Genomic DNA, 19,787 nt, shown 5'->3' with positions numbered 1-19,787 from the left:
AGCTTAGACATATATGATAAATCAGAAACATATTTTTCTTTTTTCTTTTAACACCAATTTAGGAAAAATTTGACATGACGCCAAAGAATTAATATAATTTGTAATATGTCACATTATAGGGATAACGAGCAGTAATCAAGCTTAACACTTCAGTTATATGAATCAAATTCATTTAACATGTTCAAAACATGAAATGCATCAAATCGATGATATATTTCATTTCTATTCATTGCACAGTCTTCATTATTGCAACGGCGTGTGCAATCGATTTTTCATAATGCGCAAACGCGCGTTACTTAATCTGTCTGCACTCACTGTTGCAGTTATGATAATACATCTTTCAAAAAATTTTGATTCATTGTTTAAATTTTAATATTGCAGAAATGGCATCAAATCTAGAAGAATCCATACAGACCATTGAAGACTTTCTGAATTCTTTGGGATTGCAAGAATACACTTCTATTATGGAAAAGGAGGGGGTTGATCTTGATTCTCTGACAGAATTTTCTGAGGAAGATCTGAAAGAGATTGGTATAGTAAAGATAGGCCATAGGAAGAAAATCTTAAAAAACATTAAAAGGATACCGGGGACAGGTTAGTTGTGAATACGATGACATTAATATGGAATCGCTCTCCTTAATGATCAACATCATTATAAAACGTTCAATTTTATTCTCATTCAATCATAAAGTGCGTCCTTTCTACAAGGCTGAAAATATGTTTTTGAATAAAGCGAAAAGCAATTTAAAAATTGGCATGCGATCTAAAATTAGATCATAAATTATTTAATACAACCGTCTCACTTAAAGAAAATGCATTTTTTATGATCACATATTACCCTTTGGTATTATAAAATTCTTTTAAGATAATAAAGTGAACTAAGCACTCTTTAGTTCAATGTTTTTATGAAAGGAAATTTGAAATACGAACTTTGTCATAATATAGTGATTTATTTTCTTTTTTATATTTATGATTTTAGATAAACCATCAAGTTATTGGATATGAACTAACAAATTGTTTCATTTATAGAAAAACTGTGTTTTTTTTTTTTATTAAATACAACCCATTTTATTATCCAATCTCCCGCGTGAGGCAGTGGTTAGAACGTTTGTTCTTGAGTAGCGGATTAGGGAGTTGATCCCTCGCGGGTTCAAATCCCTCTGAGGAACGTGGAGGTTTGTCCTTTGGATAAGATAACGTATATACCGATGCCTCATGTCGCAGTAAGCGCTGGTACGAAAAAATAACATTAACTGCTTAATAGCCGTAAATGCCCAGCAAAGGACAAAATTTGCAACTCTCCACTGGTAATTGCAAGTGGTGGCGTTTCGTTTGAGTGAAAATTGAAAATTCGTGGAAGGGACGTTAAACAACACACAAAGAAACAAATTATTTCCAATGTTAACCCCCCCCCCCCCACCACCAAAAAAAGGTTTCGACAAATAATAGATATTCATACACAGTATAGAGACCTATTCATATCTACCTAAAATATCTATAGAAGTTATATAGGGCTATAATAAACATTCACTATATTCAATAAAGAATTGTCTCTATTAAGAAAATTAACAGTAAATTTGCAACATACATGTAATCACATAGTGTGCATGTTAACATGTGCGATAGCTATAGGCAGTGATTTAATTTTTACTATTGAGCGGTAAAGATAGTATTCCTTAAAGTTTGATTGATGTGGATTTTGAATGAAATATTATTTTTAATGATGAAATGCTACCGACATCTTTAGAAATAAAAAAAAACATAATGTCACAATAGAAACACCAAGTAACACAATCAAGGCAAGATTCCAACAATCAGGCCCCGGGATCATGAAACAGACTTACACTTAATTCAAAATTTCAATTATCTGTAAAATCTTTAAAACTTGTTAAAAGAAACTCATAATTTGCATACAACAGCAGACTGATGATACAAAATCGGAAGGCATTTTCATTTTGAGCTGCTTGACCTCTAAAAAAATCAGCATCTAAGGCATTTTTTCACTTAAGCTTAAGATGCTTCATGATCCTGGGGCCAGGATACATATAAGTTATTCAAACCAAAATACTATTTTATGACCTGTACATGTTTTTCATATCAAAAAGCAATTATTGACTATGTATTAGGCGTGGGCAACATTTATTGATTAAACATTGTCTTTCAAAACCTATATTTGCTGGCCAAGGGTTTGTAATAGGCTTCTCCTCTCATAAAAAGGAGTCATATAGTAATAAAAAAAAGTTTGAATTTTTGTACTCTTGGTGTATCGACATTGCATGACCAATCAGCATTTTTTTTAAATAACGTTTGGGCCATGTTTTGACGTTTTACTCTCGAGAATGAAAAAAAGACAAGTAAACAACGATCATTTGCTATTCTGTGAATAGATATAGTGTCTTTTTATATCTTAAGATACGTGCAAAATATAATTATGAATATGTATTGAAGATGCTGTTGATTACTTAATCTGTGCGTACCTGTTTAAGTTCGACATCACATGACGAAAACAATTACTTCTTTTCCCTGCACAGTTGGCCAATGGTTTATGAACAGAGTAACTTTGCAGGACCCATTAGCTAGCGAAGGTGTGCAAAACCGTAAATGTATTACTAAGAGGAACTGGAATCTCGGCAATAATTATTGTTGCTATAGCAAAGTTTATTAACTTTGCCTAGTTAAACATTTGATTTAAATTGTGGTACTGTGGTATTACTTTACTGAACTAAACTCTTGAGTATTTGTGTAAGCCATTTATCTTGCTGTAAACCACCTGGATCTTTAAAAATAACAATCAGTGTATTCATATTTGAGATCATTTTCTTCCAATTTCTTGAGTACCATGAATAATAAGACATAATTCAAGTAGCATCGATAAATTTAAAGTTATTGATTTTTACCGCTTTAAATTCTTTTATGTTCAACTGCCACTGCAAATTCATTTTGACAGAATAAATAATTTGTGGAACTTTTCGTTCATTAACAATTTCGTGTACTGCTGTAAATCCAACTCACAGTTATTGTACTATCACAGTATTTCAAGAAACCGCCTTCATTCTCCATTCTCGTAACTCTTTACAACTTACTGAACTGTTATGCAACATACACTTAATGTTCACGTCATAGAAATAGGTATTTACCATTTCCCCGCCAGCACCTTATAGCGAGGTACACGTTTCTCTAAAGTTTAGCGTAAATAATATCATGACATTATATTTTGATACAAATATAACTTTTCTTATTTAATGAGAATTTTACAAGTGTAAAATAGAAGGAAATTGGCATTAAATTCAAGATTTAATGATCATTTTAAAGTGCATGAAAATGTTTGATTGCCGGGAAACGGTATATGCGTGATTCTGCGTCAGAAATAGGAAATGCTATATGCGTTAAAATGCGTGACATCGTGGAAGGGGGTTAAACAACAAGGCATTTAGTTATATTGCACTTTGCCACTAAGGTGACTTAAATTATAGAAAATACTTGTAATTAATTATGTCATAATTGATCATGAAATCCATAAAATTATTAATAAACAACTTTATATCTGTATAAAAAAAATTCACAGCAGAACGAAACCGAATTATGAATATGATTAATATGTAAACCGTGATTACAAAATATATATCGTAATTGATTTCATAATATATCAAAGAATCTTGTGGTCTGAAACCAAAAACGACGTAAAACACATTAAAGAGGCTGGGTGGTCGCAGCCATTTTTAGACTATTTCAACCTCCTTTAGAAGAAGAGATCCATAGAAAGATACATGTGTATACAAAAATGGTCAAATTTTAAAACGTATATGTAAACTATGAAATTTTTCTTTGCCAAATGATAGTTGACAGCTAAAGATACCATATATAAAAATTTAAGTTATATCTGGTGGTGAATTTGATGTTAATTTGTTGACCCCCCAGCCTCCTTAAAAGCCACGAAAAGAAGAAAGACAGAATTGGACGTCCTAAAAAACAGGAAAAGGTGGCGGGATGGAGGCGGCTTAAAATAATTTGAAGCTATCCAACACATAGGTACTTTTCACTGAAAAGTGACGCTATTTGGACGACCGGGTCTTTTATTGCTGCTTTAACCAACATCTTATGTTTAGGAACCTGAAAATGTCAGATGTAAAGTATACAAGATTGTGAAATACTACTAAAAACACTCCAATCAAACGTGGTTCAGTATCCGTTGTGAAGTTCTTTGTTCATTATATTTCCTAAAAGAGGCAAATAAAGTGTTTTGTGTAAAGTAGCCTCATTTCATACGTTTTTAATTGTTGAATTCTGAGGTACATGTAAACGGATAAAAGACTTTAATTCATAACAAAATGATTCTTATTTTCATATTGCAGAGTTTAATGTTAATGTCATCGAAAACATTCAACCAAAATCTGAGAAAAGGTAAGATATAATTACTCCTCTATACATAACACGTGTACAATTAAAGGTGTTCTGTATGAATAGCGGTACTGTTTCCCTAGATAACATCAAACGTGTTATGATCAAGGGTAGCATTTATTTTATGTAGTCTAATCCTGCTATGTTTACTTGGACTCTGGTCCAGGTGGTTTTCCATTTAACTTTCCCAAAGTAAAACGAGTTTTAATTAAAAACATTCCATACAAGTCACAAATTGCCTTCATAATAGAATCAATTCGCATTATAAGTTGAAACAAAATTTCTCCACTAAAAAAAATGATATAACGTTAGTCAAAATGATTTATTCATTTTCATGTTACATGTTCCAATTTCTATTTAAAACAAAATCAGTTTGGAAAAAATAATCAAACAAACTTGTCCTTTTTCATACATCAAATCATTAAAAACATAACATCTAAGTGATTAACTTACCGGTACATGTAATGCAATACAAAAATGGATCCTTATAACTTAATAAGAAGACTGAAATGAACTATATTTTCTCACAATTCCCTTAAACGTCACGATATTCTTCCAGTACCATTTTCATCTCATTGCATTTGTTTTATTTTACAGAACACCTGTGTCATCAGCTAAGGCATCAAAAAAAAATGGTAATGATTTAAGGGGAAAGAAACTAGTAGAAGTATTTTAAAAATATATACATATAAATTAATATGCCTAACGTACACTATAAAATTGATTTCAGGAACTACAAAGGAAAAAAATAAGAGGTTTTCTCCTTATCAAAACATCGTCATTAAAGAAGACAATATTTTATAATCCCATTTCTATTTTAAAAGGAATTAACTCTGTAAGCTAGAACAGTAAAGGATATCTGTGATCACTAAATTAGTTTCCCTTTGCATAAAACCTAACTAAAGAACTGCAAAAGCCTTTTTTTAAATATCATTGTGTAAAAAAAAGGTGCAGTAACAGAAATCTATAAAAGCAATAAAAACATTTATTATACCTCTACTGATTTTTCACTATATAAAAGTAAATCGATATATTTTGCTGATTTCCTGAAAATCACCGTGAAAAAACAGATTCCCTGCAAAACAGACTGATTCCCTGCAAAAAAAGTACGTTTTTTAAATGAATTGATACTCAACTATTCGGAACACTTAGCATTTTCTTTAAACTTACGACAAACTTAGAAATATTCCGAATAAACTCATGAATATTCATTAATGAATCGAAATGCATCGCCAGTCAACTGGTCCCATATTAATCAAAAAGAACCAGTTTGCTGGTAGCAAACGACAACAGAAGTGGCGATCTTCAGATTTGCGTAATGTTACTTTCGATTTTACTAGGAAAAAAACTCGGACAATGAACTGATTTATTGATTAAATGGAATTCTATTCATGCCTGTATTCTGTTTTGTTGTTATTTTTTATTTATTTCTGTTGGAATAAAATATTGTTACAGAATACAGTATTGAATATAACTTTTTTCAAATGTCTTGTTTGTATCGGTATAATAAAACAGTAAAAGTATATCATTGAGGGAGTCAGCAAGATTCCAGTTCCCCTCGAGCAAGCCTATTTCCCTCGGCTCAAGCGCCTCGGGAAATAGACTTACTCTCGGGGAACTGGAATCTTGTTGACTCCCTCAATGATATACTTTAACTGTATATAATCATTTTCAGTAAAACATGAGGGGCATGTTGCGAAAACACAAAATCATTGAAATCCAAACTGTAAGAGGCATACGGAAATTGTCTCTTCAAATAGTTTTTTCCCTGCAAAAATAGTTTTTTTTGGTTAACTGTCAGTATGATGTATCGATAAACTATCTTCCTACAGTGCTATATCAAAAAAGTATAATTATAAAACAATTATAAAACAAATCTTCACTGGAATTATTAATGTTCCTATTGTTTAGACAGTTGTCTTAACTGCATTTCCTTTCTTTCGAATTCTAATTTATTTTTGAATTGAAAAACATTGTTTTTTTCTAGATACTGCAATACCAGTGATACATGGAGAAGAGCAGGAAATAAGGATAGCAATGGTGGGTAAAAGTGGATGTGGAATGAGCGCCACGGCCAATTCTATTTTAGGAGAAAAAATATTCTTAACAAAGCCATTGTCTAGTTCTGTTACATACAGCTGTGCACAGGCAAGTCGAGTTCGGCTTAACAAAAAAATTTTAATCGTTGATACCCCTGGCGTCTGGCATACAGGCAGAGAGGATAGAGATATTCAAAATGAATTACAGAAGTGTATAACAATCACATCTCCTGGACCTCACGCATTTATTTTGGTACTTGGACTCGATAGATACACAGAGGAGGAACACAAAGCGGTAAAACACTTCATTGAACATTTTGGGGAAAGCATTTATGAGTATTTCATAGTTATTTTTACTCAAAAAGATGTCCTTGACCGTGAAGGAAGAACCCTTCAAGATGTTATTGAAAATGCACCCGAGAACCTGAAAACATTTATTAACAGATGTCAAAACAGAGTTCTTGCATTCAATAATACTTTGGAAGGAGCTGCACAAGAAATTCAGGTAAAAGAGTTGTTAAAGATTATTAACGAAAATATAGCAAGAAACGGTGGAAAATTCTATACAAATAAAATGTATGAGGAGGCAGAAAAGCTTATAAAAAAACGTCAAAAAGAAATTGAAGAGAATGAAAGAAAAAAATGGGAGGCAGAAAGAGGAAAGATAAAGAAGCACTGCTATCGAAACTGTATTGAAAGCAAAGAGAAAGACATTCAGCGTGTTCAGAAAAAAATAAAAGAACTTGTATGATCATCACAACTTGAAGTGGGTTGCTGATTGACTAAGCGTCTTCCAAAATAAAAATGTAATTCATTAAGTTTGTAAAAACTGGTGTATCAAATTGATGTCTTTTGTTTATGTATTTTTTGAAATTAATAAATTTAGTACAATAAATCATTATCGTTGGCCATGGACTCCCATAGTTTTTTAACATGCACTACAAACCTAATAAAAACGACATTTGGTTTAACAGAGCTGAACTGGGTTTGAGAAAATTAACATAAGTTTTTTAACAATTTTACCGATTGAAATAACGTCCGAGTAACCGATTATCAAATATTCATCGATTTGACATTGAATTAAATACATGTATCTCTTTGTAGAAATATTGGCAATATCTATGTTTTGTTTCGAAACCAGGAGTTCCAACAATCTTTGGACACTCACGTACACTGTAGTTGAAATCAAAAGGATAAATGAGATTTTGATTGACAATACCTTTGTAATTTTAGAGAATAGCTTTTCTAACAAATTATTGAAATTCCGACTGGCACCAATTGCGTCCCGTTATAAGTAAGGCGACTTTGTATTTATACTAGTAAAAATTTCTCAGTCCCCAAGCAAGTTTTCGTTTTACATCGCTCTTATATTGAATTATTTTAACAGCATAACTTAATAAGTATACAGGATAAAAAAAAGTAGCAATACAATTTTTTCCCACTTAATTTTTTTTTTATTGAAGCACTTTAACACAATATGCAGAAATGTTATGGCACCCTAAAATTAAAAAAAATTCACAACGTTAAATTCTGCATTATCCTCCATTCAAGCGAATTCACAGCAAGACAACCGTTCCTCAAAGAGTTCACACTATTTAAGACAAATTCTTTTATTGAATGTTTTTCCATGTTGAGATAGGTCATCCTCTAGTTCCGCTAGATTCTGCTGCTGAAAAAGCTGTCTCAAACTCCGGTATATCTTCTTACATACGTGTTAGTAAGGGTTGATATTAGGATGACAAGGGGGCTTACCGAAAGTGCCTGTGCCTAGCTAACAAACTCATTACATGAGTACCCCAGTCCTCCAGTTTGACATTGAAGGGAGGGCACTTCCGGTCTTGTTCTATTCATTTTTTCGGATAAACTCTTGGATACTTTTGTAGTGTTTGTTGAAAATCTAGCGATTTCTAATGATAAGAAGGAATTCAGGTATGCTTTGTAGGTTTTTATGGTGATAATTATAAAGGTTTTAAGTAAAATAATGTATTACAGTGAGACGAAACAGAACTCTCGTTATCTACTACCATTTTGGACCATTTAACTCTACTTTCACATTGTTTTGTTGACATACACCTAATTTTAATCAAATTTTTTTCTGTTTTTCGCAATCAATTAAAAATGGAGAACACATGGAAGTAAAAAAAATATGAAGAATACACTCGAAAAACATATGCAACTCGAACTTTATGCTTTTTATTAAAAAAGGTCACGGTCGAGTAGTTACACATTCGATTACAATTTTTTTGGCCTTGACAGGTAAGTATTGCAAATGAAAGACAAAATTGTAAGCAACTAGTACATTGATGTTAAGGTTTTGAACTTTTTGAAAAAAAAAGTGGGGACTTAGAAATTTTGACAAGTATAGTAGAATTTTTTTAATACAGAAATTTTGCCCAAAATTTATTGGAATCTTTAAGATACATATTTCTGTGAAATTTCATAACTATATGACGTCTGTAAGAGTAAATAATAGCACAGTCCGCGTGATTTTTGAACGACCCTCGTATCTATGGAATATAGCAAATTTTTTTTTTCGTCTACTATTTTACATAATCCGCATTAAGAAAAGGTAATGTTAAATTTTAACTCCTTCTACTGTAGAACAAGTCAATGATAAAGTTAATATTTACTTGTATAATAACGAGTGAAGGTACAGGAAAGTTGTGTCATTCTTGAAAACAAAGGGACAAAAAAAACAAAGTTCGTTCTCATTTGTAATCAGTACAGAGGAACACAACTCAAGGAATTTGCAACACCATTTTTGTTAATAAATGTGCGGCACAATTGAATTCATTCAATTTCATTTCAATATTCTTTTTATAATTATTGCACATTAGGTAATTGTACTCTTTTAATTATTTAGGTTCATCTACTGGTAAGTTGCTTAATAAACTTTTTTTTCATGGTTTATACCCTTTTCCCTTTGAAATGAATATTTTTTTTAAAAAAGATTTGTTAATATATGGCTATTCTTAAAGCAAGGTTGACGGTGTTAGTCGTTTATCTTTTAAAAAAAAGAATAAACCTTCAAAATTATCTTAATAATATCTTCCCTGGGTCGTTAATAATATCTTTCGACGTATTTTCCAAAGGAAATCAGCTAGTGTTCTGTCTTTATTTATTAAATGCTATCTGTTTTATGTTCGATCATTTATATATTTTTTTAAATATGAGAATGTAAAGAGAAACAGTTTACATTTTTATAGAATAAGGAGAATTTTTCAATTTGTTTAAGACATTTTTTATATATACTTTTGTAAAATTATAAGTTGTCCATAAAGTTTAAATTGATTCTAAGCATATTTGAAATACCGTTATTGCATGGGATGGGTGTATTTCTTGAAAATCTCAAGTTAGAAATATGTACAATGTAGACATATATTTTGTGAGCACTTCATGGTTATTTTAGAAAAGTTTTACGTTTTAATGAGCCTTTTCTCTTTTTCTGGGAATTTTAATTATCTTTCGCCCTTAAATTGTTTCACACTGCGTTTAACAGAATACTAGTTCTTGAATTGACAATGGAGTTTACAACTGGGAAAAATCTTATTTGTCTCTTCATAAAATATTTTAAATATTGACTTTCACACAGTATACTCTAAGTTTTATGTTGTAAAACATTTTATGTTTAAGAATATCTGATCTGGTTTTCTTTTACAGCCGTTTTAATTAAGCATTGTTTTCGTCGCTAAAAGGCTGTCACGCCATTACCGTGACGTTTAACATGGTGATGTTTACGTTTTGTTTAAGAGAGTAATGATGTGTATGTGAAACATTGATGCCCCCGTATGGCAACATAGCGAAGGTTAAGCTTTCTCAAATGCAGATCAAATATGTTGGTACCTAAAGTAAGGCCTTTTCAGAAGTACAAGTGTGAAATATAAAACCCTAGCACCACCTGTTCAAGGGGTTTTTAAAGGTAGGAAAAACTCCGGGGTCAAGGTCAAAGGGTCAAGGTTGTTAGTTCCAAAGAAAGACCTTGTCTCAAAGATTATATGTGGGAATTATGAAAGCGCTGGTCCTTACCATTCAAAAGTTATGGACAAGGTTAAGTTTGTAAAAAGAAGTTCAAACTCCAAGGTCAAAGGGTAAAGGTTCTTGATTTCCAATGAAAGGTCATGTCACAAGGATTGAATATGTGAAATACAATGTATAAAAGTCTAGCCCCTACTTTTAAAAAAAATTATGGCCAGTGTTAAAGTTTGTAAAGAGAAGGTCAAACTCCAAGGTCAAAGGGTCAAGGTTGTTGATATCCAATGAAAGCTCCTCTCACAAGGATTACATATTTGAAGTATGAAAGCCCTAGGCCTTACTGTTCAAAAGTTATGACCAAGGTTAAAGTTTTAAGCTCACCTGAGTCGAAGACTCAAGTGAGCTTTTCTGATCACATTTTGTCCGGCTTCCGTCTGTCTAGCTGTCTGTCCGTCTGTCTGTCTGTAAACTTTTCATATTTTCGACGTCTTCTCAAGAACCGCTGGGCCAATTTCAACCAAACTTGCCACAAAGCATCCTTGGGTAAAGGGGATTCAAGTTTGTTCAAATGAATGGCCACGCCCTCATTCAAGGGGAGATAATTGGGAATTAATGAAAATTTGATGGTATGTTTTAAAAATATTCTTCTCACGAACCACTGTGCCAGGAAAGATGAAACTTTTGAGGAAACATCCTCAGGTAGTGTAAATTCAAGTTTTTTCAAATCGTGACCCCCGGGGATAGGGCGAGGCCACAATGGCCACAAATTTTTTATAGAAATATATAGGAAAATTCTTTAAAAATCTTCTTCTCAAGAATAACAAAGCCATAATTTAAATAATATTTATAGAAAGCATCCTCAGGTAGTGTAGATTTAAGTTTGTTCAAATCATGACCCCAGGGGTAGGGCGGGGCCACAATGGCCACCAAACTTTTACATGAAATGTAAAAGAAAATTTTTAGAAATCTTCTCCTCACGTATAACAAAGCCATGATTGATATATTATAGGGTTCTCCACATATGAAAATTTAACCATGGAGGAAGCTGCGCGAAGTCGATATAAATTATATGGAAGCACCCTCAGGTTGTGTAGAATCAAGTTTGTTCAAACTTTACCCCCTGTGGTAGGGCGGGGCCACAATGGCCGACCAAAGTTTTACAATTATGGAAAATTCTTTAAAAATCATCTTCTCAAGAATAGCAAAGCCATGATTGGTCATGAGACTACTTTAAATTTAAAATTTTCAATAATAATAAAAAATTTTCTACTTTTCTTAGGAAGCGATGTGGCCCCATGGGTCTCTTTTTTTGTAACTACGGAAATCTCCAAGGTCAAGGTCAAAGTAAAAATTCTTTGTTTCAAATGAAAGGTCTTCCCAAAAAGAATTGATATTTGAAATATGAAATTCCTAGTATTTACTGTTTAAAAATTAGGACCAAAGTAAATGTTTGGAATTTTTGTTGTAAAAGTGGGTCAAAAAAGGGTCAATGTTTTTGTATCAAATAAAAGGTCTTGTCATAAGGATTACATATGTGAAATATGAAAGCCCTAGTCCTAACCATTCAAATGTTATGGCCAAGGTTAAAGGTTTTAAAAAGTTGGTCAAAAGTCAAGGTCAAAGGGTCAAGATTCTTGGTATCCAATACAGCGTCTTTTCACAAGGATTACATATGCAAAGCATGAAAGCCCTAGCACTTTTTGTTCAAAATTTATAGCCAAGGTTAAAGTTTTTTATAAGTATTGAAGTCTCAAAGGTCAAGGTCACACGGTCAAATTTGATGGTATCCAGTAAAAGGTCTTTCCAGAAACAATATACTTGTAAAGTATAAATGTAGTGGTTTTTACTGTTCAAAAGATATGGCCAAAGTAAAAGTTCAAAATTTTTGTGTAAAGGTGGGTCAAACTCCAAGGTCAAAGTCAAAAGGTCAAGTTTGGTGGTACCCAAAGAAAGGTCTTGTCACAAGGAATATACATGTGAAATATGAAAGTCATAGCTCTACTAAATTTTAAGTTATGGGCAAGGTTAAACAGGACAGACAGAGAGACAGCTAGACAGACAGACAGACAGACAGCTAGACAGACGGACAGACGGACGGACGGACACGACAAAAACAATATACCCCCAAAACTTCGTTTACGGGGGCATAAAAACTAAACTAAATCATAATATGTCATAACATGTCATTAATGTTTAATCATTAAAGAATCATTTCATCAAGATGGATGATAAAAAATAACGCCTCAATATTCCCCATGTGCACATTCTAACGATAACAACTTGGATCATGAACAACATGATTTCTACTGACTATGTAGCTGCAGACCTGTAGCGTTATGGTTTTATATATTTGTCTTTCCCAAGCGTTTGGGCCAAGGATACTGTATTTTTTCTATATAATGTATCGTCGAGGAAATTCGAACTATACCCGTAACAATTTTTTTCAGTGCACAGAGTTAGTTTTTAGTTTTTTGTAAACCTTTCTGCTTCATATACACTAAAATATCACGAAAATTCGATTTTATGCACGCTTTAAAAATGACATATCCCACTGTATCCTAAAAAGAAACAAGGGGCTTGCAACTTCATTTGCCCCTTTCCGTCCCCTCGACTCGATTTTTTCCTTTTAAAAGTTATATGCGCCGCTTACCAGCTGAATTACAAATCCCCATCTCTGCAAATAATTCTTATACAATGATAAAAATCTTCAGGTATAAACTTTCCATCCATCTCATATTTTTAGATAATTATTTTCTGCATTTTTCGCTCGTTTAATTCTGAAATCACGGAAGTCCCCGGAATTACAACGTCCAAAACCCAAAACGGGCGGACAGAAAACTATTTGACAGCTCTAAAAATCGCAGGGATCAGAGTATTTGCTGATTTAAACTGTCTAAAACTTCTTACCTAATCACAGACAAGGTGATATTATTAACCTGTATCATTAATCAAAGCAAATTAAAGTTCATTAAACAAACAAAGAAAATTCATATAGTAAGTAAATTGATACGTAAAGTTTTGAAATAATTCCATTTGTAATACGATCATTACTTATACATCCGTAGTTATTAAGTAAAAATATATTCTTCTGGTAGGAGGATGCAGTGATGATCAAGACTGCGATGACTATGACTGTGATCATGGAAAAACTCCTTACTGTCGAACACATAGCCAGCAGCAGCACCATAGCAACAGCAAACGTGATTCCCACAGTGGTAGCTGTCATTGTAGAGGTATTTATTTTATTTTAATGAAAAAGTGAATTCGTTTTTTTTAAAAGCACACTCATAATAATTTCTCTACCAATCTTTTAGAAAACATTACCTATGTTCTTCTGAAATAAGGAATAGTTATGAGAAGGCACATTTCGAAATCATGGGGACTTACTCACATTCGCTTTTGTATTATATTTATTTTGAATATTTAATTCAAAGTATTTAAAAAGCCATTAAACCTCCAAACTGTGTACTTGACCCTTTATAAATATGCACGCAATCATTCTGTAGTGGAAAACATATTTACACAAATGTCCTGATATTTCTAAGGTTGTTAATACATTGTATACACAATATAGAAGGTGATGTACATTATTTACATTTGGATATTTATAATTATACCTTCTTGGTTATTGTATAATTTCATAGACCGAAGTCACTGTTATCATGACTACAACTGTAATCACCATCCGTGTTCTAGCAATATGATTCCAGCCTGTAGCAGTCATCATCGATGCTACTGTACACGTGAGTAATTTTCATTTCAAAAAGTTGCAAAAGTACATTTGGCGTGCTAGTATCAAAAAATAAATAGATTGTGTTAAAATTATCTTTTTATTCAAATAAAACATAGAATTTTTTGCAATATCGCATAAAAGTTATTGAAAATTTAATAAAAATAAAATATGATGCAAACCTTTGATCATTGATCATTAATGAACAGTTTTGGAAAAAACCATTTCGCGTTCAATACGTCATCTAGTTTTACTTTAAATGTTGCTTTATCATTGCATTATGCTATTTTAAATCTACGCCGATTATAACGAGGATTATAAAATTTTATGTGATTAGATGAAACAAAACAAGAGGCATATTTATAATATACAGTTATTGTGCAACAATACTGAAAAACTTTACTACGTTCCAATTAGCAATAAAGTCACACGAGCTTTCTGAAATTGGATGGTTGTAATATGGGGTAGACTTCGACGTTAAGTCAAGTTAAGTATGTCATGTCACCTTATAGGAGCACCCCACTATCCTGTCCAATTCGATTAAGTAATTCTACAGAATACTGCCCTTTCCTCAAGAAAAGCCAGGGCATCCTCTCGCACCGACTTATCTTCATATTACACTCATATTTAAAAAACATTCTTGATATTTCCATAATTATGATAACAAAATTTTCTGTAGCAATGTGAAGCACAAAACGTCAGCGGTCAACGTCCATTAGCGCTTATTTTGACGACGAGGAAAAAACCAGCTTCAGAAAGGCGGTCACACCTTATAGATATTTGATATATTTTTTATGAAAAAAAAAATTTAACAAGTGTCTTATTCTCATTTGTAGTTTTCAATTATTTTCATTAATGAATAAATAAAATATGAAAGAAATTCCAAAAAATTTTGGATCAGACCTGTTTTTATGCTTATGAAATTTGTAAATATTTTTAAAAATTTTTTAATCAACCATAAAAACCCAGGTATGGATGTTTGAATAGTATTTTTTATAAGATTATGAAATATATGAAACTTTTTTTAAACATTTATATTTATCGAAATTCATTACGTTCCCGTACCACGATGTTCCTCACTTGATATATTTGATCAATATCTAAAAAATAAACATCATTGGGTTTGTTCCTTGATATATATATCTATTTTTCTTATTGTGAAACAACTCAGTCGTCAGTTGGTGAGAATATAATTTGTATATTGAAATAAAATCTAATTCCTATTTATGCATTACTTGTTAAATATACTTTGAAATGTACATATGTGTACATTTACATTCTATCTTTAATAGCTTCTACACCAAACCCGGGAAAGATACAGATCTCATATACTTTTTTGATAATCTCAAAAAAGAAAAAGATTTTAAAAATCAATTTCATCATAATGTAATCACTTTAATAGCAATACAGTAAAACTGTTTATAACGAAGTCACTGGGACCTGTCAAATTACTATGCTATACCCGTAATTCGTTATAACCGTATAAAAAAGACATTAAATTTATAAAGCTGGGGATCCAAGATCCATAAATTCGCAATATCTGTGTTCGTACTAAACGAGTTTTGCTGTATATATAAACAGCGAAATTCTAAAACCCAATTTGTAGAAGAAATCGCGGAACCAAGGGTAAATTTTGACAAATTATGCAGAGGTTAAACTCCTGTATTTTCTCGACTGAAATTTCAAAGTCCATTTGATAGAGTTATCTTTTATGTAAGATAACGAAATGAAATAATATAAATGCAGATATATTTTTTTGTATGAAAATCCTCTTTTAACATCTTGAGATAAATGACTTATTTTCTGATTATATTTTATTCAGTTGCCCAGTCTTATGTGCACTGTAACCAGCATTCGGATTGTACCAGCCACAAATGTTCCACTGACAACCCCACTCCGTACTGCAAGCACGATTATTTTTTGGTAATTGAAACCGGACGTCATTGTGACTGTACGGGTAAGATTAAGTTCATGTATACTTGCTGAGCGTGAGTCTTATCTATAATATATATTATTTCATAAATTAATGAACTTGTATTATTAGTTGTCACAGGGAATTCTAAGTTCAAGTATTGAAAAACTTAAACAAAACAATCATTTACTGAAACAAGTCCATACATGCATGTACTAAATCCATGAATAATCATTTGGGAAAAAACATGAAATAAGAATAACAGTGCAGAAGTGATCAAAAAATATTTTTCAAACTAATGATTATTTTTTTGAAATCATTGATACTTTTGCTAAGGTAAACATGAAAAATGAGGGATGGAAAGAGAAGTAGTAATTTTTTTTTTGTTGTATTTTTTCTTTATGTAAAGAGTGTGTGGAAGATAGGGATTGTAATTGCCCAGCTGGAACAACACCGCACTGTGACAACTACCTCCTTTCTCACAATTTAGGGACTTGTCAATGTAATCCAACGATAAGTAAGTAGAACATATAGGTAATAATTATATACAATGTAACGTGTTGTAGGTATCACATAAACATTGTTTTTTTCCTCTATATGTATGAGTATATTTCATTTCTTATTCAGCCTTTTGAAGATACATATCAGTGTAATAAATACGAACGTTTGATAACTTTCAAACATCATTCTTTTTATTCACGACTTGGGATCTATAACTAACTGTGCATATGTACATATTTTACCAAATGCAATAAGGGGCTCAATTTTTTCCACACGAAGAACTAAGACCTTACAGTCGATATCTTTCAGCAACATTTCAGTCACTGAATGGCAGGTACATTTCAGTGGCTGTTTAATCAATTTTCAGTGACCATTCCTTCAACCTTTCAGTAACCCTTCAGTCGGCTTTCAGCAACCATTCAGCCAACTTTCAGTGACTTTCCGTGATCACATTTCTCTAACACATCAGCAAAAACCAAAACCAAAACAAAAAATAAGTTTAAGTCATGTTCAACGTTGGTGATGTGAAGGGATGGATATACTGTATTGTATTTAACTGAGTGGTTAATCGACTGGTTGAGGCTCTTTGGCTACGTTTGAAAATCGACATTTCATATCAATAATTTTGATTTATAAATCTTAAAAAAATAATTCTTATGCTAATAATTTCCAATGTACTTGGAACTAAGAATTACGGTTAATTGCATAAAAATTGAATTCTGTTCCTGTGTAGAATATAGGTTTAAAGTATAGTTTGATCAGCTCATAAATATGAAATATACGTATAAAGGTAGATAAAATCCTGCCTTAAGAATTTGAAAAAAAAATTCAAGTTATATGATCCACCCGGACAATTTTTTGCAAAGTCGGTCAAATGACAAAGTGAAGTGGACTGTAACACCTATTGTTCTTATTGTTGTGAGGTGTGTTGTATTTGTATTGTTTCATCGTGTATATTATTAGTAACATTAAGTTTCTTGAACATTCCAGAGTGGTCAACATGTTGGTCATTTTTTCTAGAACATTCTTGAACTTTGTGTATGTCCAGAACTTTCCAGTAATATCATGTACTTACAACTTCTAGATATTCTAGATTTATAATACTGTATAAATACTCTGTCAATTCAATGCATAGAGACGATTGTCGTATAAGCATCATTGAGGTATTACTGGGATATAATTTCACTGGGACATTGTGTGCAGCAACGGACACTCTGATGTATGTATTTTTAGATTCTTGCTAAGTTTGTACTTTATGTTTGATATATTTATTATATATTACTGTAAATAAATTATTGTTAAGTTTAAATTGTGTTATTGATCTTTGCTGGCATTTCGGGTAATTCTGACCCATAACAGAATTGGGCCTCGTCCGGATAAAGAATTTCTTGCACTTTTGCAGTTTATTGTCAGAATTTTTGTTAATTGAACCTTAAATTTAATTATAAGCCAGCAGAAATCAACATGGTGTTTTCGGTCACAGACTTTCTTAGTTCACCAAGTGTTCAGGTTTTTGATACGTTAAAAAAGGATGACTTGATCGCATTAGGTTTGCATTTTGGGTTAGATGTTAAATCCTCTCAGAAAAAGCAAGACATTAGAATTAAGGTTGCAAACAAACTAGTAGAAGAAAACATCTTTGAAAAATACGATCTTCCAGAATATACATGTAACCGAGCAGTAAGGCAGATGTTGTTTTCATAATTTATTCAGGAAATAAAGGCATTGATCTAAAATAAACAAAGTACATAATGTCAAAATTACAAAAATTGAGAAAATAACATATAAGATAATTTACCTAACAGTATACGTTTAAGAAAAATGAACTCTTTGAAAAAATGTGTTCTGTAAACAATTCAAATTGAAACCTTACAGACTCATTTCATTTACAACTTTGAATGCAAAAATACAATAAAGTAAAAAGTTTGCAATCAAAATAATAACGTAAATCAAATCTTTATATGGCAATGAAACACATAATCAAATATACAAGTTACATACCATAAGATGCGTATGATGGACACTGGATTTAAAATATAACTTCTTTCTTCAAAACGTAATACTGCTCTGATATACAAGGTAAAGCGCGGTAAATTTATACTTATAATGAAAAAGTATTATTGGATGAAAAAATAGGAAATAACCAATCAAATGAAAGAGCCAATGAAATCATAGAATAAAACTTTACTCAGGCAACTCAATCCAGGTGCGCAATAGAACTTTTGGTTAATCAAATTTTAAGATTTTATTTCTCAAAACGATATGAAAAAATAAATAAAAACGAATAAATACGTAAGAAATAGATTTCATAATATCACATACTCCCCTGGAAAATTGTTAATCTGTCCTCAGATTATAATAATATCAAATTCATATAATAATAAATACATATAGATATAAACACGAATCAATGAATTCCTCCATTTCACAGAAACACAAAATGACTTTTTTATCACACATATTCACAATCACTAGAGAACTGGCTTCAACTCCTTCTGCGTTTATGTTTCTGGTCTTAGAATCGTCGTTTTCCAAACGCACACTGTAAACGGATGGAAACGGTTTTCCAACAATGGTGAACACTTCTGGTCTCCACTTGTCTTGAATCTTATCACGTCCTTTGATCCCTCTGTTTCTTACGTATACAAGGTCACCGATCTGCAACTCATCATTCACTTTTCCTGCATCGTGTCTCTGTTTCCGGTCATCTTCGTTACGCTGAATCTCTGCCTTTGCTCTGTTGTACGCGAATTGTAACTTTTCCGAATGAAGTTCAAAACACCGGTTTTGACTGATGTCGTCGGTTGGAGGATAAGTGTTCCGTCCTAAAAGGAAATCTATCGGCAGGTATGGGTCGCGTCCGTACATGAGGTAATAAGGTGAATATCCAGTTGATGAATGGGGTATCACGTTGTACGAAAACACGAACTCCTTGATGTATTCCGGCCACTTCCCCTTCCTTGCTTGAGGTAGAGATCGAAGTAAATCATGTAGCGTTCTGCTGAAGCGCTCGCACTGTCCGTTTCCTTGAGGGTGGTACGCTGTCGTTCTTGTCTTTTCAATGCGATAAAAAGTACACAGCTGCTGAATAATCTCCGCTTCAAAACACTTTCCTTGGTCTGAATGTATACGTGTGGATACTCCAAATTTAAAGAAAAACTCATTCACTAACACTCTGGCTACTGTTTGGGCTGTCTGATCTCCTGTCGGAACGGCTATAGTCCACTTTGAGAAA

The 19,787-nt window shown here is 32.2% G+C and overlaps 1 protein-coding gene across 1 annotated transcript; it reads left to right on the top strand.

The window, feature by feature from the left end:
* The first annotated feature begins 381 nt into the window (after nucleotides 1-381).
* On the top strand, nucleotides 382-7,188 carry LOC134241030 (GTPase IMAP family member 4-like). The gene is made up of 4 exons (XM_062723129.1): nucleotides 382-594; nucleotides 4,353-4,401; nucleotides 4,996-5,033; nucleotides 6,386-7,188. Exons 1-4 carry the CDS (start codon nucleotides 384-386, stop codon nucleotides 7,186-7,188), a joined length of 1,101 nt encoding a protein of 366 aa, XP_062579113.1. The 5' UTR covers nucleotides 382-383.
* The last annotated feature ends 12,599 nt before the right edge of the window (nucleotides 7,189-19,787 follow it).

Source organism: Saccostrea cucullata, unplaced genomic scaffold (genome assembly GCF_032062105.1).
Source record: "Saccostrea cucullata isolate Sc308-1 unplaced genomic scaffold, CSIRO_AGI_Scuc_v1 ctg5617, whole genome shotgun sequence".
Lineage (NCBI taxonomy): Eukaryota > Metazoa > Mollusca > Bivalvia > Ostreida > Ostreidae > Saccostrea > Saccostrea cuccullata.
The sequence above is the reverse complement of the archived record's forward strand: the minus strand, read 5'-3'. Positions and strand labels throughout refer to the sequence as shown.